Here is a 25,202-nt window from a genome sequence, read left to right on the forward strand (position 1 = left end):
ATTATGATGCCCTGAGTGGCAGCAAGGCAGCATCTGCTTTTCATCTGAGCTGAGGGCTTGTAACCTGTGGCTTGGTGGAGAATTGCCAATGCAAAAGAAATGACAGCTAAAAAAAAATTAGTACTTTTTCCTCCCCCCCCAAAGAAAACTTTATTTTCAACAAGACAGGAAGCTGCACAAAGAGAGCTACCACAAGTTTCTTTTGAACAATAGCTTAAAAGTATCTACATCAGTACTTGTGAAGTAGGGGTCCTCCTTCTGAGTAAGTCTGGCCACAGGGGCTTGGCCTTGCAAAGGCCACTGAACTGCACCTGGGAACCAGCTCTGTCCCGTACCAGGACAGGGGCTGTCCTTCCCTTCACCAAAGCAAAGCAGGGGGGTGGGTCGGGACCCTAAAAAGAAAAATCCACCCCAGGAAAACAAGATGGGCCTTTAAAGCATTGTTTCTTCTTGAATTGTGTCTTCTCCAGCCTGATGTGTTTCAAAACAGTAGTGGAAGCCTCTTCCAGTTTGCAGTGTTAGTGTAATCCAAAGCATCATCCCAACCTAGAGCCATGTGGGCCAGGAAAACCTGCCCTGGCCCCCCTGGTGGCTCAACCCTTCCCAGCCCATGGCAGGGATCACTGCTGCCTTTCAGGGTGGCCAGTGCATCAGGGCCCCCAAAAAAGGCATCCCACGAGGGACAGCACGGTGCAAACCCTCACTCCCCTGCTTTGCAGAGGCACTCGGAGCTGCCCCAGTGGTGCTGCTCTGCCATGGCCACCCATCCCCTTGGGCTGAAGAAGGGCTTCAGAGCCCAGACCCCGCAGGTGGAGTCAGGCATGGGGTTATCAGCTGAGCACCATACAAGCAGCTCCCATCTCCTCTGCCTCACCACCTCCCCACCTGCGGAAATATGAAGCTTTGTGAGGACGGGGTGCCATCGGCTAGAGGGCAGGGGGCTGCAATAGATGACTTCCAGCTGGGGGCACACTGAAGTGAACAGCGCATTCCCACCTCCTATGTATTTAATATTATAAGGGCTTGTTTCAAGCCTAATAATCTTCTTCAGCACAACAACAAATGTGAAGATTGCCTCTGCCTGCTTCCAGGCTGCAGAACGTCAACAAGCCTGGGCTGAGGGCGAGAAGGTAGCCAGAGCCTTTTCCCTGCATAAGAAAGCGCATTCCTCTCCTGGCTGAAGCAGCGTCCTTCTAGTGCAGAGCAGGCACCAGAGGTGATGGGGAAGAGGCTGCCTAAGAAAGGGCGGTAAAACCCAGGTTTTGCTCAGCTCTGAGCTGGAGAGGTGTCTCAAGCCTCAAGCAAGAAAAGGAGGCAACTGGAGTTCCTATTTAAAACCATCCTATCAGAACAAAAAAATTCAGGTAAACTGTCCAACGGGAAAGAAGGGAGAAAAAAAAAAACATTCAACCCCCCAACAGTAAGACTCCGATTAGTGTTCGTAACCATCCAAGCAGATGGCAAGGGCAGCGAGGAGCGGAGTCTGGCAATGCCGCGCCATCGCCCCCGGGCTGCAGCTCACTGGCGTCCCGTCCTCGTCACCATCCCAGGCCCCGTGGCACCCCGCTGCCTGGCCATCCCCACTGGCAGGGGACAAGGAGCCTCCTGCCTCCTATGCCCATCCACCGACCATCTCTCCCCTCGCCCGCCCACTGCCCATCAGTTCTCGCCCGCCTGGACGTACTCCTCGGTGGCCTTGGAGATGGTGCTCAGGTACTGCCAGCTCAGGGCGGCCAGGAGCATGGCGCATGACAAGTAGATGGGGGAGTAGTGGTGGCGTGATGCCATGGGGCTGCCGGGCAAGCTCATGGTGCGGATGGAGGCGATGACCTGCTGCGTCTTGTTGGATGATGGGTCTGTGCTCGGGATCTTCTGGTAGATCTGGGGAGGGAGGAAGGAGGAGTTATGGTTCCCACCCAAGCCTCAGGAGACAAACAGGACCATGGGGTGGAAGAGGAAGCCTTAATGCAGCAGACTGATCATAAGCCAGCACCGGGCCCTTGGGGCCAAGGGGGCCAGCGGTGTCCTGGGGGGCAGGAAAAGGAGCGTGGCCAGCAGGGCGAGGGAGGTTCTCCTCCCCCTCTGCTCTGCCCCAGTGAGGTCACAGCTGCGGGGCTGTGGCCAGTTCTGGGCCCCCCAGTGCAAGAAGGGCAGGGAACTGCTGGAGCAAGGCCAGGGGGGAGCTGCCAAGGGGATCAGGGGCTGGAGCATCTCCCTCGTGAGGAAAGGCTGGGAGACCTGGGTCTGTTCAGCCTGGAGAAGAGAAGGCTGAGGGGGGATCTCATCAGTGCCTATAAATATCTGAAGGGTGGGTGTCAGGGGGATGGGGCCGGGCTCTTTTCAGTGGTGCCCAACGCCAGGCCAAGGGGCCACGGGCACAAGCTGGAACACGGGAAGCTCCACCTGAACATGAGGACAAACCCCTTCCCTGTGCGGGTGCCAGAGCAGGGGCACAGGCTGCCCAGAGAGGCTGTGGGGTCCCTTCCCTGGAGACATTCACCCCCCGCCTGGACGCGGCCCTGTGCCCCTGCTCTGGGGGTGCCTGCTCAAGCAGGGGGTGGGACGGGATGAGCTCCAGAGGGCCCTTCCAACCCCCGCCAGTCTGGGATTCTGTGTGATTCTGTAAAGGGCCACCATGTCCTCAAGAGCATCTTCAGTGGTGGACTGCCCTGGAGCAAGGACCAGTTGCAAGGGGTGCCTGGATGGGGCCAGGGCCCATTTCCCTTGAGAGGTGCACTAAACCAAGCAGCCTCTTGAGGGCACCCCGTGACGGGAGATGGACCACACAGCCTCAGACACAATCCCTCAATCACAACTGGTGTGGCTGGGACCAGCGGTTCTTGCCCCACAGTCCTCGCTGCCAGTGACCTGCAGCCCACCTCAAACCCGTGAGGACACACCAGTGGGACCAGTGACCAGTGTGACTGCCAGAAAACGGCCACATCCATGAGATAACTCCGTGGTCTTTACGGTTTTCTCCTTGGGTCTGCAAACCCCATGGCCTTTGAGAGAATTGTCTGCATGAGTCTTAGGGAGGCATGCACAAGCAGAGACCCTCTTCTGGACTACGGTGCTGAGGCATAACTGTCCCTTGCCATGGGCTTGGCCAGCCAACAATGGGAGCTCTAATAACCCATGGTTTGGGGTCTCCCTGGTGCAGAAGTGATGTCTTTTAATTTAACAGCCCTCACTGGATTTGGGTTTTGGGGTTGGGGTTTTTTTCTGCATTAAACATCCACTACTTGCTCCTCCCTGTGGACTTTTAACCTCCGCAGTACCCTGAGTTGAGAGTCCCACTGCTTTAACCACCTGTGAAGAGCTGCCCTTATTACTGCTGGCCGTGCAGCACAAGGAAACAACCACCACATCATGCTGCCAGCTGCAACTACGGACACAGAGAAAACAAGACTGCTTGCTGGAGCAGCCCATGTGGAGATGATGCAACCTGTTCAGAAGTGTGTTGTGGGAAAGGTCCTCTGTGTCTGCTCAGCCCAGGTGAAGCCCTGTGCTGTGACAGCTGACTCCTCTGGTTCTCCACCAGAAGGACGGCAGGACTTCAGTCTCTACCTCTCAACACAGGCACAGACCAAGGGTACACTCAAGGGAACACATCGTGCACCCAGTTTGGTCCAAGCCAAAACCATATCAGGGTCACTGTGCCCTGGCACCACTGAACGAAGGATGTAACAAAAGATTAAGATTCATGTGTCTTCCCAGTTCCACACTGGGAAAGCGGATGGGACCAGGCAGAAATTCACAGAATCACAGGAATGCCCTGAGCTGGGAGGGAGACCATCGAGCCCAGCTCCTGTCCCTGCACAGGACACCCCAAATTCACACCGTGTCTCTGAGGGCCATGTCCAAGTGCTGCTTGAATATCGCCAGGCTGGTGCCGTGATGCCTCCCTGGGGAGCCTGTGCCAGGGCTCCACCACCCTCTGGGGGAAGGACCTTCCCCTAATGCCCAGCCTCACCCTCCCCTGGCACATCTCCCTGCCGTTCCCTCGGGGCCTGGCGTTGGTCACCAGAGAGCAGAGACCAGCCCTGCCCCTCCTCCTGCCCTCGGGAGGGAGCTGCAGAGCGCCATGAGGCTGCCCTCGGCCTCCTCTGCTCCAGCTGAACAACCCAAGGGACTCCAGCCGCTCCTCGTACGGTTTCCCCTCTAAACCCTTCCCCAACTCCACGGCCTCCTCGGGACACCCTCCAGTACCTTTATACCCTCAATGTCCTGCGGCGCCCAACGCTGCCCACAGCGCTCGGGGTGAGTTATTACAGTAGATTACTCAAAGCAAGTTGCTTAACCTACCTCTTCCACATACTGGTACATGATGGCTTTGACAGCTTGTATGTTTGTGGCGTCCATCATTAGAGTGACAGCTTGTCCCTTCCGGATCTTCACAACACCCCTGAACACCTGCTTGTTGTTATAGCAGGCAGCCAATGTGGCAATAGCCATCACCTAAGGAGAAACACCGGGAGCCCTTACTGCATTGCAAGTATCTTGCCAAGGCAGTAACCTTGGCTCTAGTGGAAGGGATGGTAAAACATTCTGGCGTGAAGCCACAATCTCACAGCAGAAACGATAGGTAATGTGAAAGAAGGAAGAGACAGAAGAGATGGTGAATGAAACATGCTAATATTGATACGATACATAACTTCCTTCACCCCGCTTCTCATCAGCTGGGCTACAGACAATGAACAACCACTTGAAAACATAACTCACCTGGGGGATAGCGCAGAAGTTGAAGACGCTTTGGTTTTTCAGGCGGGATAAGTACGTGAGGACGTCAGGGACATGGTGGAGGGCGTTGGTGATGAGCTCATTCAGACACTGGACAGCCATATCGATGTTCTCTGGTTTCGCAAGATCAGAGAGCTTCTTTGCGTATCTGCTCCAAACCTAAACATCAAGATAAGGACTCACAAGTTGGAGGATAAAATAATGCTGTAAGCAAGACGTCAATAACAGTTCAAGGTCTGGGAGAGCTCCAAGAACCACGAGAGACCCATGAAAGCCTTGAAGGACTGGGGCTTACTAGGCTAAAGAAAAGGGCAGGCAGGCTCCAGAGACATGACAGTGGCCTTTGTATATGCAAAGGGATTGTAAAGAAGACGGATGCAACTCAGCTCCACATCTTCTCTAGGCAAGGCAAGGAAAAGACACCTCACATACCAGGCTGACATCAAGAATTGGTCGACGAGGCAGATCAAACACATGGAGACAGAGTGAAAAATTCCTGGAGGGCTTCAAGAACAGTGGACAAGCATCTGTCAGGCACAGGCAGAGCTGGTCCTGCCTTTGGAAACAGTCTAGGCAACCCCTCAAGATCTCACCCAGTCTCATCCTCCCTCACTCCTAGAACCGATGTAATGGAGAGGGGGGAAAAAGCTGCCCAACAAGTTCTTTCTTGGCAGTGGGGGGAGACATCACCTCGTCCCCACATCTGTACCCAGGCTGCTGTAGGCAGATGTGGAACTTCTCAGCCAACTGCCATTATGTTATTATGAAGAAGATACCTTGGTTGCTACAACCAACAGTAGCAATCTTATGCAGCACAGCTTTACTGTAGGGTCTTAAAATTAAAGCAGACTGTCAAGTCTCTCCTGTTAACTTTGATTTAAATGGACATGAGAGGCGCTGTGATTTTAGCTGTGCACCTTCCGCTATGCACCCCGTAATGCATTCCTGAGACAGGTGTCCTGCGAAGCACGGCTGGTTGGTTACATCCATTACAGCTCTTGGAAACAAGTAGGAAAGACTGTCAGGGGACACCTACAAAGAGTGGGAAAACCCCTGGCTTTGGAGATTTTGAAGGAAATTCCAGCAGGAGCCTGTCTAAGGAAAGGATGCAACTCACTGTATCAGAGCAGCAACAACAGTACCTTCAGACTTAGTGCATTTCCCAAAGAGGCACAGCAGAAACACTCGCCCCAAGGTGGCGTTTTCCCTCACCTCTCTGGGCCAGAACTCCCTTCCCTCCAGCTGGTCCTCCAGATAGTCACGGATGATGTTGGTTTTCTGCAGGAAAAGGCCCATGGAGTTGGCCAGCTCTGTGTCCTGCCCAACGATCGGATCTTCTAGCTCTGATGCAGAGAAGAGACGGGAAAGTCCTATCCCCACCAGCCCAGCAACGTAGTGACAATACTGGGAGGCACCGAGAGGGGAAGGGGCAGGAAAAAAAAAAACAAAACAAGATAAAAGGAACAGTTACAAAGAGCTGTCTGTTTGCCGTGGTGAGTTCTACAAAAGTGATGCTCAGGAGGCAACTACGGTGTATTTTCCGCAAGTTTTCATGGCCCTCCCTAGCATGTCTCAGCTTTCCCATGCCCAGCAAACACCTCACCAAGGATGTCCCACCAAGGTGCCACTCTGCCTCCACCAGCCAAACGAACCACCCACGCGGGAACAGCTGACGTGATGGGTCACCCAAAACACGTGCTGGTGGGCAACGCCAACAATCCACGCCATCCTCCTGTTACCCACAGGAGCAGCAGTCTCTCAAAGCCTTCCCAAGCCCACACAGCCTCCTCCATCCAGCTGAACTCTCTTCCCACAGGGATGCTCAATGTCTCCTCTTTCCGCAGAGACAAGGCAGACCCTACCCACGTTCAGTCCATTCCTCTGTCCGGGCTGACCTACCTTATCCCACTCGTGCTGAGAATCCACCTTCTTCTCCAAGAACTCCGCCATCCCGATGCCCATCTTGTGGCAAATATCCGAAATCACATCCTGGTAAACCTTTGACAGATTCCTGAACTCCATGGAGATCTGCAGTGCAAACCACCCCAAGCGAAAAAAAAAAAAAAAAAAGCATCAGGAATAAAATAGCAGAACTCAACATTTCTGTTTTCTTAATAAAAAAAACCTGTTTACCAGGCTCTTATCCCACCCTGGCTGGAGATCTAGGACAACTCCCACAACCAGAGCTGTTTCAAGGCCCTTAAAGCACAGCCCCAGTCTGTTCTCAGTCTAAACGGTATGGTCTCTGGCGATAGATCAGACACAGCAATATCTTTGGGAAGGTTCTGTGGCCTTGGACCGGTACCATCGGGGAGTGACGGGACAAAACTAGCTATGCTTGGTGCACAGAGCTGGTTTTGTTGTTTGTTTTTTTTTAATTTGTGAGAGCGCTCCATCACGCCAACCATGGGAAAAAACAGGCGAGGTTTCTGGTGCTCTGTTCTCCTGAGCCCTCTCCAGCTCTGGCTCCGCAGGACACATTTTCCACAAACGGAAGTGACTCAATCACTCTCATACTGAAAAAAATTTAAAAGTGCCTCCTCCCCTTCCCAAAACTGCAGAGCATCACATTTTATTGTGCTGAGCTTTGTTCTCCATCAGTGGGTAACTACAGGCAGCCCAAGGTGTGTATCCGAATGATTACAGCTCAGACACAACCGCAGATCCAGGCTCTCCTGACTCTAGCCACGGCTGCTGGCACATCCTTGCCCTGTGCCTCAGTCTGTCTGTAAAAAATAAGCATATCAGCTCTGTTTCCATCTCCATGGCTTCAATCCACTACACAGAAGCATGACCTGCAAGTACACCTCTGCCAAATATTACTAAAATCATACCTGAATACGAACTCAGATCACCCAAGTGAATAACACATACACACCACGAAAAAAACAAAGTGTCATAGATACCTTCTCAAAAGCTCTTCTAAAGTACAAAGCCACTGGCATACCCACCATACCTCTATCACTATACATCAAGAATCCATCTCCTATAGCGCACATCCCTCCCAGATAGGGCACAGCCACTGTTATCCCAAGGCTGAGCATCAAAATTTACAATACACCTCAGTTTTCCAAACAATTATCCCATTCCCACTGCTAGGGAAAGCCCGATAAGGGCAGAATAAATTTAAGATGGTAGAAAGCTGAACAAAATAGAACTTCCTTAGAAAATGAAATGCTCCTCACCGTAACTTTTATACTTTTTCTTAAACAGAGCTTTAGGAGACATGGTACTGTTGGGCTGATGGTTGGACTTGATGATCCTAGAGGTCTTTTCCAACCTTAATGATTCTATGAAAAAAACCCTAAAAAATAAACTCAGCTATTTTTGATTAACGTGAACAACCACAAAACTGCAGCATCCATCAAAGGCTGGTCCTTGTGCCCTCACCAAAACCAGATGTCTGTATCCCCACTCAGCAGAGCTCAGCCTTGCCTTCCAACCACAGCATCTCTTTCTGTTGTTGGTTGATGGATCCCCTCTAAGACGACTGGCCAGGTGGGTTCCTCTTCGGCGCTGGAGATGCTGCATCTCAGCACGGCAAAGCTCCATCATCCCAGTGCTCCTGCTGGGGCTGAAACCTGGCAGGAGCCCAGGACAAGCACCGTGGTTTCAGCTCTGCTGCCTGCCGTCCTGACTGCCTACAGCACGGAGTCAAGGCCCTACAGCTCCACCTGCACCAGTAACTTAAATACCAAGCATGGCCTCAATCACCTACACCGCTACCCTATCAGCATGGCTCCCAATGTGCTTCTGACCCCAAGCAATCCCCAGGTGGAGCTTAGAGAGTAGTGTGGGCCAGGAACTGCTTCTTAAGGACGGTCTGGGATGCAACCACACTGTTCTGGATGCTGAGAGAGTTTAACAGCTTGGACACGGACAGACTTTCCCAGCTGGACTCCAGGTCAGAGACCAGGCTCCAATACTGCTTAGCTTGCCAGTGGAGATGCAGACTCTCAGTGGCTTCCTTTTAGAAGGATCCTTAGAGCAGTAAGACTGGGAAATACTGTTAGTAGCTGTGCAGGTGTTTTTTATCTTATGTGCATGTCAAAGACCTTCAGACAGACCCTGTAGCTCTAGAGCAGATCCTGCAGGACCGCTGACCACGCTGGCCCATCCACAAGCCAGATGCCAGACAAGCTTTCCTCCTCTCCCTGTCTGTTAGGGGTCACAGGACACCCAACCCATACAATGCACAGTGTTCTCCACAACACGACAGTCATTTACTCTTCCAACAGGGGAGGCAAAAAGCCATTTTTCAGAGCTGGCACTCTTCCACAGCCAGGTTATCTCTGGCTCACATAGAGAGTTGCACAATGTTTGGGTTTGTCACTCCAGCTCTACATCCAGCCCCAAGCGCAGGTGATGTAGCTCTTCCGAAGAGCTACGGGCTTGCCAGGGACTGAATGAGCTCAGGCGTAACACGGAGAGGTCACCGTGCAGACAGAGGTGGCACAAAGCAGCGGAAGCAAGGAGGTGGACATCTTACCGTTGGGAAGTCCTCGAGCACCTGACGGTCCTTCTCCTTGCTCTCCATGTATTTCCACTCTGGCTGATAGAGATAGGAGTGAAACTCATGCAGCATCGGGACCTTTACGTCTAAGCTGATGGTCATGTCATCCTCTATAGTATCCAGGGCACGGAGAACTAGGTAGAATATACAGACGGCATGTCTGGGGGAGGAGAAAAAACAATCGTCTCTTACTTGGGATTGGCTATTAGGCAGGACACGCAGTTTAGATTAACCACACAGTCTTCAGCAGCGTACCAGCTCAATAAAACACACACCAGCACCACCATGGTCATTGAAGTCTTGCACTGAATTCAAGCACTTCCAGGATAATTCGCTTTCACATTTCAAGTGATACAGCCACCGAGCAGAATGGAAAGCCGTGACGTGAAAACCCTCCTGGCCCCCACTGTTGTTTGACAGTGTCTCCTACAGTTTGGAAGCCAGCTTTGGTCACGGGATAACCACATCCAATCCCTCCTCCATCAAATCCTGGGTGCCAGCTTCCCCAGCCCTCATCTGGGGACAGTGGCTGTGCCGTGCAGGAATGTAAAATAAATGCATTAGAAATGCACTGCTCAAATCCCCGGGTCATGGGAGCAGGTCAGGGATGGAAAGCATCAACAGCAGCACTTCTCACCTACCGTGATCATAAAGGAATGGTTTGGGTTGGAAGGGACTGTGGCGGGTGGACTTTGGCAGGACATCAGCTGCCCCATCACTCCCCTCCTCAGCAGGATGGGGTAGGGGGGAGAAAATAAGATGAAAAAAACCTTGCAGGTCAAGATAGTCAGTTTAATAAAGCAAAAGCAAAGGCCATGCTCGGAAACAAAGGAAAACAAAGATTTTGTTCTCTACTTCCCATCAGCAGGCCAGGCCCAGGTACTTCCCTGGAAACAGGGCTTCAGTATGTGTAGTGGTTGCTCTGGAAGACAATCATCATAACAACAAACACCCTCCCTCCTCCTTTCTCTTATGTTTTATTGCTGAGCAGATGCCACACAGTATGGAACAGCCCTTTGGTCAGTTTGGGTTGGTTGTCCTGGCTATGACCCATCCCAAGATCTTGCCCACGCCCCGCCTACCAGTGAGGGGGGAATGTTGGAGATGCTGTGGGAGCACAGCGATAGCCAAACCACTGGTGTGTTACCAACACCATTCTAGCTACCAACACAAATCACAGCACTATGGGGGCTGCTGTGGGGAAAATTAACTCCATCTCAGCCAGACCCAATACAGGGACCTTTAGAGGCCATCTAGACCAACCCCCTGCCATGAGCAGGGACATCTTCAACCAGAGCAGGTTGCTCACAGCCCCATCCAACTGACCTTCAATGTTTCCAGGGACGGGGCATCAACCACCCCTCGGAGCAACCTGCTCCAGGGTCTCACTACCCTCATAGTGAAGAATTTCTTCTTTATATCTAATCTAAATCTATCCCCTTTCAGTTTAAAACCATTACCCCTTGTCCCCTCTCTACACTCCCTGATGAAGGGTCCCTCCCAATCTTTCCTATAGACCCCCTTTAAGCACTGAAAGGCCACAATAAGGTCTTCCCACAGCCTTCTCTTCCCCAGGCTGAACAACCTCAGCTCTCCCAGCCCAGCCTCGCAGCAGAGGTGTCCCATCCCTCTGATCATTTTTATGGCCCTCCTCTGGACCCACTCCAACAGGTCCACGTCTTGAACCACCACTCTGAGCAACCGAGGTGCCTCGGCACAAACCCACCATGGGCTGACCTGTCCCTGCCTTCCCCATCCAGCACACCTGACCCGGGTTAGGAAACCCAGGTTTTTCCCTTCATGCAGAGAACTACGGCATGGTTTTTGGCTTTCTAAGATGGACACTGGGGAAGCGATGGGCCTTTAAGTTCTCCCTGGGCAGAGCTGGGCACTGCCAGACCCAACTCTCCATGAAAGATCCAACCGTGCAACCAAGATCCAAAGCTCTTGGCCAGTGCTCACTAGGACCCAGAGGACAGAGCCTGAGGTCAGCTTATTGGAACAACAAAAAAAAAGGCAAAATAAGGAAGGGAAAAAAAGCAAGTGTGGTTTTCCTATCACTTCCCCTTCTCCACACCCAGCATCCTTTTATCCTGTTTTGGGGGGGACAAGGGGGTGCCTTACTGCCCAACAGGATTGCCAGGACTGGCAGATAGAGCCAACACACGCTTTATCTTTAAATCTCCACGCACAAGATGCTGGAGCCAGCCCACATGTCCAAACACCCCAGCGGAAAGCTGCTGAAGAGCCACATCCCCTTCCAGTCCCACCACCTCCGCCTTCCCCACCCAGGCTCTGCATTTCTGCAGCTGAAGCAAAAAAAAAAAAACAACCCACCCAGAAAGAGTCCTGATGGTGAGAAATATCAGCTCTGACTCCAGGATTTATATGAAATAATCCCCTAGCTCTAAATGAGCAGAGCGATACTTCAAGGAGATGATGCATTTATTAATTGTTTGACAAATGGAAGCTAGCTTGGCCTGCTTAAGCACTAATTACGAGGTGAAAGCTGTTCTCCTGGGATGACAACATGCAAGCGGTGATTAAGCAGCCAGTGAAAACTGACTGGCTCTTACAGCCCACACTGTTAAATTTGGCATTTTTTTCTTAACTGAAGGGTGTTTAATACCTCTGTCAAACCAGACATCCGAGTGCTCATGAGCAGCCGCCTCGTGCCCTCCTGTTCCTTTGCACGACTGAGTTTTTCCGTTTCAACCAGGCTGCAAACGTTCATCCGACACGATGCAAGTGCCCAGCACTGCTACCTCTACCAGCAGCAACTTCCACCAGCAGCACCCAAGAAGGGCAGAGCAGAAGGTGAAACGCCATCCCAGAAGCACCTCTCACATCTACACCACGCCAAGTGAAGAGCTAACAGTAACTCCAGAGCCCAGCATGGTTAAAACACTTATTTAAGCCCTCTTCTGCACCCAAACCATGACTGCATCTCTAGCTTCCATCGCATACTGAATTTAGCTCCGTGGTGATCTGGGCATATCAAAGGAATTAGTTGTTCACAATGAGGGTGGTGAAACCCTGGTCCAGGTTGCCCAGAGAGGTTGTGGAGGGGTTAACTATCACAGAAACACAGAATGGTTTGGGTTGGAAGGGACTTTCAAAGCTCATCCAGTCCAACCCCCTGCCATGAGCAGGGACATCTTCAACCAGAGCAGGTTGCTCAGAGCCCCGTCCTGCCTGGCCTTGAGTGTTCCCAGGGATGGGGCATCGACCGCCTCTCAAGGCAACCTGGGCCAGGCTTTCACCACCCTCACTATGAAAAATGTGTTCCTTATATCCAGTCTAAATCTGCCCTCCTTTAGTTTAAAACCGTCACCCCCTGTCCTGTCACAACAGGCCTTGCTAAAGAGGCTGCCCCCACCCTTCCTACAGCCCCCCTTCAAGCCCCGAAAGGCCGCAATAAGGTCTCCCCGCAGCCTCCCCTTCCCCGGCTGCACAACCCCAGCTCTCCCAGCCCGGCCTCGCAGCAGGGGGGCTCCAGCCCTCGGAGCATTTCTGTGCCCCCTCTGGCCCCGCTCCCACAGCCCCGTGTCTGTCCCGTGCTGAGGAGCCCCGAGCTGGAGGCGGCGCTGCAGGGGGGTCTCACAGAGCGGGGCAGGGGGGCAGGACCCCCTCCCTGGCCCGGCTGCCCGCGCTGCTGGGGATGCAGCCCGGGGCACGGCTGGGGGTCTGGGCTGCGAGCGCACGTTGCCGGCTCCTGTCCAGCCTTTCACCCCCAGCACCCCCAAGTCCTTCTGGGCAGGGCTGCTCCCCACCCCTCCACCCCCCAGCCTGTGTTGATAGATGGGGCTGCCCTGACCCAGGTGCAGGACTAGATGACCTTTAAAAGTCCCTTCCAACCCACACTATTCTATGAAATATAAGGTCATATAACCAACTACGCAGTGAGCGTGGTCTGCCTGCAGCTCCCCACTTCTCTGCAAGGTTCCCAGGCACCATGGTCCCAGCTGGGCTCCAACCTGAGATCCATGGGGATGACGGGGCCAATCAAAGCCAAACTGTCTTCACCTGAAAACATGGGTGACAGTGCTGGGAAGAGGGTACGACGCCATTACCTCCCCCTCGCACAACTGGAAGCGCCCGCTTCCAAAGAGCAAGCCTGGTTTCATCTCAGGGCTCCAAGCTCCAGCCCTGTCCTAGGCGCAGCTCCCCATGTCCCAGGCAAGGAGGTCTCTTCTCCTTTCTCCTTGCCACCACTTTCACCCTCTGCCAGCACAAGGCTGGTGTTCTCCACAAAGCAGCTGAACCTGCCGGAACTGATGCTGAAGGGTCCCAGGGACAGGTAGGACCGCAGGGCCAGCACTGAAGGAAGGTTGGAGCATACCTCTCCTCCTCTCCGTCACCAGGGGAAGAGCTATGATGGTGGCTCCTAACTCCTCCCCACACCAGCAATTGCAACGTTGGCTCAGCTGCCAATAAATTTGCAGTTTTGAGCCTCCCACCTTCCAAGAAAACACCCTAACCATGGAGCAACGGGCTGGACAGGGCCCTAGTCAGCCAAACACACAGTTTACGGGGCCAAAAAAAACTAGGCAGGAAGAAAGCAAACATTTTAGCTCCACTCCCTGTGCCCTAGGCCTGGGAAGCATCGCTCCCAGCACTCATCCAGACGCTCTTCATTTGCCAGCAGTCTTTGGGCGACGCATGGAAACTCTCCCAGAAGCAGGGACGCGAACCGGGGAGCAAGAGCTTCACACATTCCCCAGCCTTCAAACAAGGAGATTTCACTCCAATGAAGTCGCAGGCGAAGTTGTGGCAGGACAGGGCACGGGGCTGCAGCACAGGGCACCAGCACTGCGTTTTGCATCCTACAGCACCAAGCTTCTCCAACCAGCAAGCACAGAGGCAAATATTAAGCAGTCTGTGACCACTGGGGTCCAGTTTAACCCCCATTACAACATCAACGAAAGCACTTTGCCATGATCCAGCAAAATTACTTCCGCCGGTGAGCCTGCTGCTCTGCCTATTCCTACATTCTGCCTATTCTGCATTTCCCTCCTTCGTTCCTAAACTCTTCAGCGGAGCTACTGCGCTTTGAAAATGAGTTTCTTCTGACCCACTACAGAGCCAGCTGTAATTCAGCAGCAATCCCTGCACAGTTGTAGGTTGCAAAGATCCGGCAATAGCATTTTCAGGATGCCAGGCAGAAGTTTCTGTGCCCTGAGGGAGGGAGCTTTCCTGGTCCGATCAGCAATGCAAGGATTAAAGAACAGAAAAGACAGACAAGGTAACTAACTGCAGATGATCAAGGCAAGCGCGCCGCATACTGATGCTGCTGACAGGTTTCTAGGTGTTTTATTAATTGGCCTTTTTTTTTTTAAGTTTCTACATTAGCTAATATACCAAGCATGGAAAAAAAAAGTTTAATTCTTGGCCCCACTCATACCTTTCCATGCAACCCCGGCCAAGCCGCTGAATTTCTTTGCATTTCCTGTAAAACAGGCTGCAGACGACCATTTCGTAGATGCTGGATGACAGCTACGGGGCACCGTCCAAAATGCCAAACCAGGGCTCAGAAACCCAACAGATAAGCCAGTGTTCAGGGTGACTCCTGCAACTGCTCAGCGGAGTCGCAACCGCAGCCTTAGACATGTCTAGTACAGCTTATAGGAACCCCCTAATTTTGACAATTAACCCATTTTGGGATTAACTGGAGAGAGATTTACATACAGATATCACTAATTACCATATAAATATAAGGGATTATACAGAGCATATATATGCATGCATGAGGCCTGAGGCCAGCTTTGCATCTTCTGTTACCATCTGAAGCTTTCCTGCACCGGCGAGGAAAATTTGTACAGCAAAGAATGAGCACGCAGCAAGATGAATGCACAGGTTTTTGAGGCAGCTGCTTCCAAAAGCACCCTCCAGGCAGGGTCCAGACCCTCGGTCAGCCCTGGGTTTTTGCTCACCTCCTCCCGCCGGCGGGGCCACGTCTCTCTGGCCAGCCCCGAAAGCCAGCGCCAGCCTCGGCACTGCCAGGACACATTCCCAGGGTGTCACAAACAGCACATGGCCGGGTGCCGCGTTTAACTGTCTGCTGGCCAAGAGGCTGGAGTGCCCGTGGCCTGCTCGGCTCAGCGGGGACGCAGTACAGCCCGCCTGCTCGGAGGTGACAACCCCCATGGCCAGGGTGGGGTTGCACTGGGGGTCTCCCCACCAATTCAGCCCAGTGCCCTGGCGATCTGCTGCACTGGGGTGGAGGAGGGGAGCGTTTCCCAGCAGCTCAGCTGATGAAACATGGCATATGGGGGCAATTGCATGGACCACCTCCCGGGCAGCTCTGCCTGGGAGCCCCGGTGGCGGGGGGGACACCGCACCCACCGCCTCCCGCGGAGCCCCGGTGGCGGGGGGGACACCGCACCCACCGCCTCCCGCGGAGCCCACCCAGGGACCCCAGCCCCCCCTGCTCACCGCAGCTCTCCGTCCAGGGCCTGGATGACGGCGGCGAAGCTGCGGCTGGTCTGGTTGAGGTAGCGGTAGCAGGTGCGGAGGCCTCGTCCCAGCGAATCCTGCAGGCAAAGCGGGGTACAGGGGGGCGGCTGGAGGCGGGGCGCGGCCGGCGGCGGGGCCGCGGGGGGCGCGGCGGTCCCCCGCTGCTGCACCCTCCGCCCGCCGCCCCGCAGCCGCCCCAGCGCCCGGGGGGGTCCCCGGGGAGGGGAGAGGGCCAGAGTCCGCTTGAAGAGGCACACGGCTTTGGTGCTGGCCGCCATGGGGGCGCGGCGGCGGGGGGCTGCGGCCCGCTCCGCCCCCTCCCCGCTCCGCCCGCCCCCTTAACCCGCTCGGCGCCCGCGGCCGTGCGGTGCACGGGAAGCACAACGCCGGTGCAAAGCACCCGGGCCGTGCAATTCATGCAAAAACCTCACCGGTGCGATGCACGGGTGGCATAAAGCCGGTGCAAAGCCTCGGGCCGTGCAATGCACGGAAAAGCCTTACCGGTGCGATGCACGGGTGGCATAAAGCCGGTGCAAAGCCTCGGGCCGTGCAATGCACGGAAAAGCCTTACCGGTGCGGTGCACGGGAATCATAAAGCCGGTGCAAAGCACCCGGGGCCGTGCAATGCACGGAAAAGCCTCACCGGTGCGGTGCACGGGAATCATAAAGCCGGTGCAAAGCACCCGGGGCCGTGCAATGCACGGAAAAGCCTTACCGGTGCAAAGCACCCGGGCCTTGCAATGCATGCAAAAACCTCACCGGTGCAATGCGCGGGAGGCATAAAGCCGGTGCAAAGCACCCGGGGCCGTGCAATGCATGAAAAAGCCTTACCGGTGCAATGAACCCGGGCCATGCAATGCACGGGAAGCACAAAGGCGGTGCAAAGTACCAGGGCCGTGCAATGCATGGAAAAGCTTCACCGGTGCAACGCACGGGAAGCACGAAGCCGATGCAAAGCACCCGGGTTCTGCAATACCCTGCGTCAGTGGGATGCGGGTGAAGAATCGGAAGCGTGCGATGCTCAGAGCCGGTGGCACCGGGTTCGCATAGGGCCCGGAGCAGGCACGATGGCCGCCAAGCAGGAAACGACCAGGGCAAAGCACCGGTTCTGTGCAACGAGTGGAAAGCCTGAAGCCGGTGCAAAGCACTCGGAACCGGTGTGATGCACCCAGGGTACCGGCCCCGAGCGATGCACGGAAAGCCGGTGCGATGCCCGCCGAACCGGTGCAACGCCCAGGAAGCACCGAAACCGTGCAAAGGTGTTGCCCGCCGGTTACACCGGGCCGGTGCAGCACACGGCGGCCATGCAGCGCTCACCTGTGGCAACGCCGCAGGGGGATGACAGCCCCCCCTTCCTCCTCATTTCCTCCTCCCCCTCCCTCCCTCCCTCCGCGCCAGGCCCCGTGCACCTGCCGACCGACAGAGACAGCGAAGCGCATCCCCCCGATACCGCATCCCTCCCGCTCACCGGGTCGATCCGCGGCATGACGGCCCGGTATCCGCCCATCTTGAACCGCAGCAGGTTGTAGATGTCCTCGGGGTGCCCCAGCCATGTCTTCAGCAGCTCCATGGGGGCCACGCTCATCCCCCCCCACCGCTGCTACCGGCGCCCGCTCCCACCGCCCCCCCGCATTAACCGGACCCGGCTCGGGCCGCCTCCGCCCCGCCCCTCCGCCAATCAGCTCGCTCGCCCCATCGCTCGGTGGGCCGGCCGAGGAGTCTATTGGGCGAGGAGCGCTCGTACCAGGGGCCATCCAGCCAATGGGAAAGCGGCGGGGCTGGTGTGACGGCCGGCGGCCGGCGCTGATTGGGTAGCGGCACCGGTCGCGTCAGCCGCGGTGGCGGCGGAGCGGGAAGGCGGCGGGAGGGAGTGGGCGCCGCCACCGCCATGGAGCCCCTGGAAGGGACCCCACTGGCTCCTGGGGAGCGCACCCCGCCACTAGCCCTGCTCCACACCCCCTGTCTCACTGCCGGGGTCGCAGCCCTTTCCCCGCTTCAGGCTGTTTTTTGGTTTAGTTTAAGTCACCCTCAGCCCTTTCCCCCAGCGGCACTTCCCGAGGCGTTTTAACCATCTTCTACCATTCACCATCTTCTGTGATTCTATGGTTCTATCTTTGGCACCATACTGGGCTCAGGTTTGGGCCCAGAAGGGCCTGGAGGGGCTGGAGCGTGTCCAGAGAAGGGCAGCGGGGCTGGGGCAGGGTCTGGAGCACAAGTGTGCTGGGGGGCGGCTGAGGGGGCTGGGGGGGTTTAGCCTGGAGAAGAGGGGGCTGAGGGGAGCCCTTCTCGCTCTCTGCAGCTGCCTGAGAGGGGCTGGAGTGAGGGGGGGGCTGGTCTCTGCTCCCAAGTCACCAGGGACAGGACGAGAGGAACCGGCCCCAGGCTGCGTCAGGGCAGGTTTAGGTTGGGTGTGAGGGAAAATGCCTTCCCTGCCAGAGGGGTCAGGCCCTGGCACAGGCTGCCCAGAGAGGTGGGGGAGTCACCGTCCCTGGGGGGGTTCAAACACCGTGCAGCCGTGGCACCTGGGGCCATGGTTTAGGAGGCCTGGGGGTGTTGGGTTTATGGTTGGACTTGATGATCCTGGAGGTCTTTTCCAACTTTAATGATTCTGTGATTCTATAACCCCATTAATTGGATTTTTCAGCAATCCTATAACCCCCAGTGTGCTGCAGTTCACAGAGGAGAGGCTGAGGTCTTCAACTCTAGCATTCCTAGTAGATTTGCAATCCTCCTTTAGATCCAATTCCCATGAAAAGAGTTTTCCTGCCAAGCCACCCATACAGCTGAGGAAAGCTGCTGGTACCCTCCTCTTAAGGGCAGCACCAAATGCTAGAGTTGCCCTCTACATCTCATTTTTTAACTAAAAATTTTTCAACCAGGAACCAGAAAAGACACACAAAACTCAAGATGAACATCACCAGTTCTAACTCCAGTTTTTATTTTTCACATTCAACATCCTATTATTAAATTAAACCTAGACCCAGAGAGCAAGGACAGCAGCAGCTCCCGCTTACTGCATAGACACACACAGCTCAAACAAAGGACCACATCCCTATTTCCAAACCTTTCTGCTTTTAGGTTATTTTGTAAGATCATGAGTTTTATGCAATCCCTGTCACAAACATTGTTAGACACCCCACAGATCTGTCAAGGCTTGTGATCCCAGCTGTAACCAGCAACTTGACTGAGCCTCACAGTCCCTCCCCTTAGGGCCACCCCTATAATCTGTTAAAGTTGTTGTTTTTTTAAGATCTAGAGATCTGGAATTGGCAGTTTGCCACAAAAATCCAACCTGTGGGGGCAGAGACCACGACAGGCAGGCAGAGTTGAGCTCCACCAAGCACTGATGAGGCTTATTTTCGCCCCTCAGGAGGAGGCAGCCGTTTTTGCAAGACATGACAGAGGGAACAGCCACTTGCTTTTAACCACACCTAAATCGCAGCCCAGCACGCAGGTACAAGCAGAGGCAGGATTGTCTAGTACCAAATTAATCAAGCCATTTAGGCAGAGGGACACACTCCTTTCTGCTGACTCCACCATAAGCCATTGCACCCGCGCCAGCATCAAGGGACAGGATTACTTCAGACCACAGTCATCACCCACTCGACAACCCACGCTTCCCATTCCCTGTAGTCGGAACAGGGGGACCAAGGCACCTCAGAACTGGTCAAACTATTTACACTGTTAAGTCACGGTGACAGAAAAAAATAGACATTTACAACCGCTTTCCTTTTTGCACCCAGAAGCACAGAGTACTTCAGTGACTCTGTAACCTCCACTGAGCACTTAACTCCGCCAACTCACTGCCCCTAAGGAGGAAATTCAACAGCCTCAAAGAAATCATGAAGCACTTTTCAGGACAACTCGGAGCGTGGTTCTGAGACCACCTAGACACCCTCCAGAGAAGGGGGAATGCAGGAAGCCGGGTCACTCAGTGGCTGGGGCGGGATCCCCATCCCCTGACGGCACCACAGGCTGGCACTGAGGACACCACCACGTAAGTCTCTTAAAGCCACCTGAGGCTCCAAGGGTTCCCTTCATCACTGCGTGCCCGAGGGGACAGTGCTCCTTCTGGTAGATCTGAGGGTGCAGCCCTTTGCCACGCAGCTTGATGTGCAGCCAGGCTGCGCTGAACTGAACGGCGCAGTCAAGCAGGCGCTCCAGATCCGGGAGCGCCAAGACAGAGCCTTGTGTTAACGGATGGATCTTGGCCAGGTACAAGATCTCATTCTTAATGATGTTCCCTGGAAAGGGTCAGAAATAAGGACATAAGGGTATTTCTTATCAATAAAGACCTACAGCTCCAATCACTATGACTTCTGCCTCAAGTATCACAGCTAGCAATGCCATTCCCCATACAAGTAAGTAGACTTCCAGTCCAACCTCAGCTCTAAGAAAGTCTCTTCCCATTGACATGAGAAGTGGGAAGCACACCTTCGCTTCTTCTACAAGTACAAGGCGATCCATAGTCACACACAAAGACAGTTCGCTGTGCTCACACGGTGCACTCGAGCATCTGCAGCCTGTGACTACTGACTGCAAGCCTTGTCCTCAGCCAGATGACCACATACCCTCAGCTGGATCAACCAGAAGCCACAAGGCTAAGGAGCAAAAGGTTCAGACACACAGCTCTGGATCTGGAGACATCCCACCCACCTTCCTTCATTATATTTGCTCTGCTACTATGCCCTGGAACTCACCCAGTCCTGAAAAATATTTTTGGTTTAAGAGAGTGTGGCAGATGGGATCGGGTGTGCGGAGGGCATCCAGTGCCCGGCCGCGGTGGAACTCCACAGACAGGATGTCGGAAGCAGGATCAGCCCTTGGAGATGAGCACCAGTGGATCCGGCAGTTATAGAAGACGAGGAAGCCTCCGCTCTCAAAGTGCAGAACCAGCCTGAGAGAAGCAGAGAAGTTAAAGACTTGCGCCAGAAACATCCCTGAACCACTTGTTATATTCTGCTCTGGCTGAAGGACTTGCACAGGAAGGAAAGAGCAGAGAGAGACAGCAGCGTAGCAACGGAGTGAAAAACCACTGGAAGGTGAGAAGAGAGCCCGTACACGACATAAGCTCAGGCAGAAGCACAGAGCGAGACATCAGCCCATGGAAAGCCTGTGCCTACTCGTTCTCATGAAAGCCAGGGAGACATCCTGAAGTACCAGTCCCCCAGCCCGGTACCTTAGTCCAGCTGTCCCTTCCCTGCAGCTTATCACTACCCACGCTTGCGTGCACAGGGTCACAGCAGGCACTCCGACACACCAGGTCACCGTCTTAAGGCAAGGGAGCTTCTTTAATGATTTCAGCCAAGAAACTTGGTTGTGAACCCACACAACTTGTGGGCAATTTTTCCTTCTGCTGCCCTGCGGACCCCAGCCAAGAGACAGCAGCGGGCAGAGATTGGTATCAGCATCTTAGCTCTCCCCAGCAGGCGAGCCAGGTGACCAAGGGCTCCAGCAGTAGGGTCCACAGTCACAGAATGGCGGGGGTTGGAAGGGACCTCTGGAGATCATCTCATCCACCCCCCCTGCTTGAGCACACCCAAAGCAGGGGGCACAGGACCATGTCCAGGCAGGGTTTGAGTATTTCCAGGGAAAATATTTCCAGTCAGGGAAATATTAGTCAGGGAAACTAATGCTCAGAGTAGCACAAAACTGACCATGTCTGAAACTATTTGCATTGAAATAAAGCAATCTTTCAAAAGACTGCAGGATGGGGGAGCGGGGAGTGTGCCCTACCAAGCCCACCGCATACACACGGGCCAGACACCCACCTTGTACATAATTAACCACTCAGGTTAAACAGCTCACAAGAGCAGAGTCCACACTGTCTTCCAGTATTCACCCCTTCGTCATTCAGCATGACTCCAGTGGGACTTAGGACACAGACCGTTCCCTGTGTTTTCAACACACTACTGCCCTTAACAGCATCAGTCCAACCAGCAATTCCAGCTGCCCTAGACGTATGCTATTTACCCAAGGCTTTTTTTAAAGGTGTGATTGGGAGAAACTGGCGTTTTCAGGGCATGGTTCAGTCTGGCATCCTAAAAATTCTCTCTCTGAATAAAAATCTTAACTGAGCTGGTACTGTGATCCCCAGGCTGGCAGGCAACATGCATCCCACAGGCGCGTTGTGGATTCCCTTGCTGAACACACCCCACACCCACTCATGCCATCTCTCATGCCTACTTATCTTAGGAATTATCAGAGAAAAGACAGGGCTAAGAGCATCCCCAGACAAATTTAGTCTGAGACAGAAGAGTGCCTCTCCAGAATGAGAGGCAGGGAGAAAGCAGGATTTGTGGGGACTCAAGCAAGTACCTGGGTATAGGGTCTTTCCAGTCCCCCCTCTTATTGGCTTTGTTTGCTCTTGAGAACTCATTTGCCCGAATGCTGCCAAACAAGCCGAAGTGGAAGCGTAGCCAGCTGCCAGGACCCTCTGCAGCATCTGGAGCTTCAGACCTGGAGCGCAGGAGTCCCTGCAGCTCCTCCTCCTGGGGACGTGCCTGCGGACCACAAACCTGTTCCTGCCCACCCTGGGCAGGAGAACTTGCCCCACTAGCAGCCTCTCCTTGCAGCACTGTCTCTTCTGCAGTTGGTCCTAAGGGACTGTCAGCTGCCACAAATGCCAGGTACAAGTTCTTCCCATGAACCTGAGAAAAAAGGTGGGATATACTGAGGACCCACGTAACCTCTGGCTATTTCCATATAGGTGACTATTTTCTACAACCTTTTTTTCAGTAGAAGGCACCCTGAACATGGGATTCATTAGCATCTGAGCCATGCCCATCCGAGCCACAGTCATCCCCTCAGCATCCCTTCTGTCTACATGAAGCACAAGGTGTTCAGGTGCCACTCCAGCGTGAAACCCTCTCAGAGGCTCCTCTCAGGCCAAAGAGACATACCAGGACAGACACTCAGGGTTTCAAAGTCTGTCACCACAGCTTCTTACTCACCTCCCCACTTTGTGCTGGCCTCAAGTGTGTCAGGCTGGGGTGACCTAACTCAAGGGTGGCTCTGAAGCCACAGGCTAGCCACAAATAACTGTTGAGGTGCTCACATCTGTGTCCCCAGCTGATACTATCGTGTAATCAGAGGTGAGGCTGCACCAGCATTTGGTCAGTCAGGGCCACATCATCACCTGAAGGACATCAGACAAGCGAAACCCCCAGCAGGACTGAGCCAGTGTGACTACTTCACCAGTGCCCACAGCACAGACATTTCAAGGGAAGCAACTGTGCAAGTTCCCAGCTGATGGAAACAAGGCTGCTGCTTCTGACATCCACATGCTGAAGACATCAACTCTTTTCTTCTACAAACAGCCCTCACCAACACCAATTCCTCATCCCTTGAGAGGCACAGAACCAGTGCATTAGCATGACTGACTCAAAACTGCAAATAATTCCGGGCATCTCTGTGTCTAGCCACATCACTGTGGCAGCCTCTCCCCACAGTAACCTTGATCCCAAACTTTACAACACAGAGCGGTACTCCAAAACGGGTATTCACATCTCTTTGGCCACATGCACCTATTTTGTGGCTATAAACAAAGCCTACAGTCCACCTCAAACACAAGCTTGATGCCATTTCTCAGGTTCTGCACCTTCTGTAATCCAGATGCAGGACAACGGTGGTTTGCCTCAGACTTGCCTGGTAATGGACCAGTAAATTCATCTTTAGTACAGCTCACCTGGGAGTCCTGGAGCCTCAGGGCATTCAGGTCATTCACGTTGATCTTCCGGCTGCTTCCCCCCACCTTGGCCACCACTTGTCCTACAAAAGGGGAGGTCAACAACTGGAACTTCCTCACTGATGGGCCCTCCGGCATCGCCAGCAGATGTTGAGGGAATATCAGGTCCTTCTAACTCTTGGTGCCCTAGACTTGAAGGAAAGCTGCAACTCAGAAATATACAAAACCAGTCAGAGGCTGAGCTCACCACAATCTCCTCACCCTGGTTTTCCTCCTCAAGTCCCTGTGGCAAAGTCCATGGAGAGAATCAGGTTCCTTTCAGGCCCCGGGAGGTGGGGGAATTCCCATCCTTGGGGACATTCATCATTCAATCAAATCAGGCCCTGAGCAACCTGCTCCAATGGTAGTTTTCACCCCACAAAAGCAGGAATTTGGCCTGGGGATCTCCAGAAGTCCTTTCCTACTGCAGGTTCTCCAGGAGTCATCAAAGACCTTAAATTACTCTTTAGTACACCTCTCCTCAGCAGGAACGAGAGCTCCTAATTCCAACCATTCCCTCAGTCACAGCCTTGACGTCCCAGTACCAAGGAGGAACACAACCTTACATAGAGGTTCATGAGCCAGAACCAGTGCAGGCCACAGTGAGCCATCCTTTTCCTGATGCAGCCACCAAGGCACGCACTGCTCCCTCATGGGCACCAGAGTTAGCTCATCCCCTCCCCGTGCTTTACCAGCTGCTTGCCCCACTGACTGCGATGGCCTGGGGCCAGTTAGAGAGTGTTCATCGGCTCCACTAGCAGCATCTGGGATCAGAAGGCTCTGGATGAGGGGGAGGTGAAGCAGCACCATCCTACAGCATGCTGTAGCTCCCTCCAGGAAGTCACCCCAGTACATAAGGGGTTATTTCTGGCATGAAATCCCAGCCGCATGTCACTTGCGGCTCTTCTGAGGACTTCTGCCACAACCGGGTGTACAGGAAAGCAGGCTCCAGGACATGGAAATTGTGGTTTGGCTTTCATCCCACAGTGCCAATTCCCCCTGCAGACTAATCCCAGAGACCAGCACTGACCAGAGGCTCAGCTTCAAACTCCACAGCAGTCAGTACAAGGCTCTGAGCTACCTGGCGGGGCTCTGAGCTACCTGGCGCAGCTCTGAGATAGCTTGATGTGAAAATCAACAGTAATCTTGTGCACGGTACCCCACCAGAAGAGGCATTCCCACCTCATGCTAACATCTCAGCTTCTCCGCGGTCTGGGCTAGCTCAGATACAGCAGCCCACACTTGCACCAGCTCAGAGCGACTGTGGAACCAAAGCCTTCAGTGCCACACACTCCTGCCACAGCAAGGGGACATCCTTGTCCACTGAAGCTTTTAGCCCAGAAGAGACGTTTAAGCCAGCAGCCGCCTCCACGGGGCTGTGAACAGCAGCGAGGTGTGGACACGTGGACATACCCTCTGGAGGAGCAGGCAAGGTAACATGGCTGTGAAAGCCCTCCTGTGCTGCAGCACAAACCAAATCCCTTTCGGAAGAGCTCAAGAGGAAAACGTGTCAGGGAACATTACCTGGATCCAAGACATGAAACTAAAGATATTAATTGGTCATACAAATTAGCTTTACCAGGAGTAAAAGACTGAACTTTATTCCTGTGTCTCCTAGGGCATGGGAGAGTTACTCACAGGCCTGCTCCAGTTCACCCAAACAGGCCGCACAGTGTGTTCAGACTCTAGTCAAAAGCCAGTTGCAGATCAAGAGTCAGCCAAAAAGATGCTCCTGGTACCAAAGGCACCAGCAGCAACCTGGATCCC

General features: G+C 54.0%; 2 protein-coding genes across 4 annotated transcripts; both read right to left on the bottom strand.

The window, feature by feature from the left end:
* Positions 1–125: 125 nt before the first annotated feature.
* FDFT1 (farnesyl-diphosphate farnesyltransferase 1) lies at positions 126–17,338 on the bottom strand. 3 transcript variants are annotated; one of them, XM_064448251.1, is made up of 8 exons: positions 17,178–17,338; positions 15,689–15,786; positions 9,230–9,413; positions 6,640–6,768; positions 5,953–6,144; positions 4,723–4,899; positions 4,306–4,458; positions 126–1,881 (listed from the first exon to the last, which is right to left on the bottom strand). In XM_064448251.1, the coding sequence occupies exons 1-8, from the start codon at positions 17,292–17,294 to the stop codon at positions 1,660–1,662; spliced, it is 1,272 nt and encodes a 423-aa protein (XP_064304321.1). In that variant the 5' UTR covers positions 17,295–17,338; the 3' UTR covers positions 126–1,659. The 3 variants fall into 3 exon arrangements, with proteins under 3 accessions (XP_064304321.1, XP_064304322.1, XP_064304320.1); XM_064448252.1 differs by lacking the exon at positions 17,178–17,338 and adding an exon at positions 16,541–16,803; XM_064448250.1 differs by lacking the exon at positions 17,178–17,338 and having other exon boundaries at positions 15,689–16,133.
* A 1,285-nt stretch (positions 17,339–18,623) lies between these two features.
* On the bottom strand, positions 18,624–24,329 carry NEIL2 (nei like DNA glycosylase 2). Its single transcript, XM_064448256.1, has 4 exons — positions 23,397–24,329; positions 22,028–22,359; positions 20,410–20,606; positions 18,624–19,953 (listed from the first exon to the last, which is right to left on the bottom strand). Exons 1-4 carry the CDS (start codon positions 23,532–23,534, stop codon positions 19,637–19,639), a joined length of 984 nt encoding a protein of 327 aa, XP_064304326.1. The 5' UTR covers positions 23,535–24,329; the 3' UTR covers positions 18,624–19,636.
* Positions 24,330–25,202: the final 873 nt, after the last annotated feature.

This window comes from Phalacrocorax carbo, chromosome 3 (genome assembly GCF_963921805.1).
Source record: "Phalacrocorax carbo chromosome 3, bPhaCar2.1, whole genome shotgun sequence".
Taxonomy (NCBI): domain Eukaryota; kingdom Metazoa; phylum Chordata; class Aves; order Suliformes; family Phalacrocoracidae; genus Phalacrocorax; species Phalacrocorax carbo.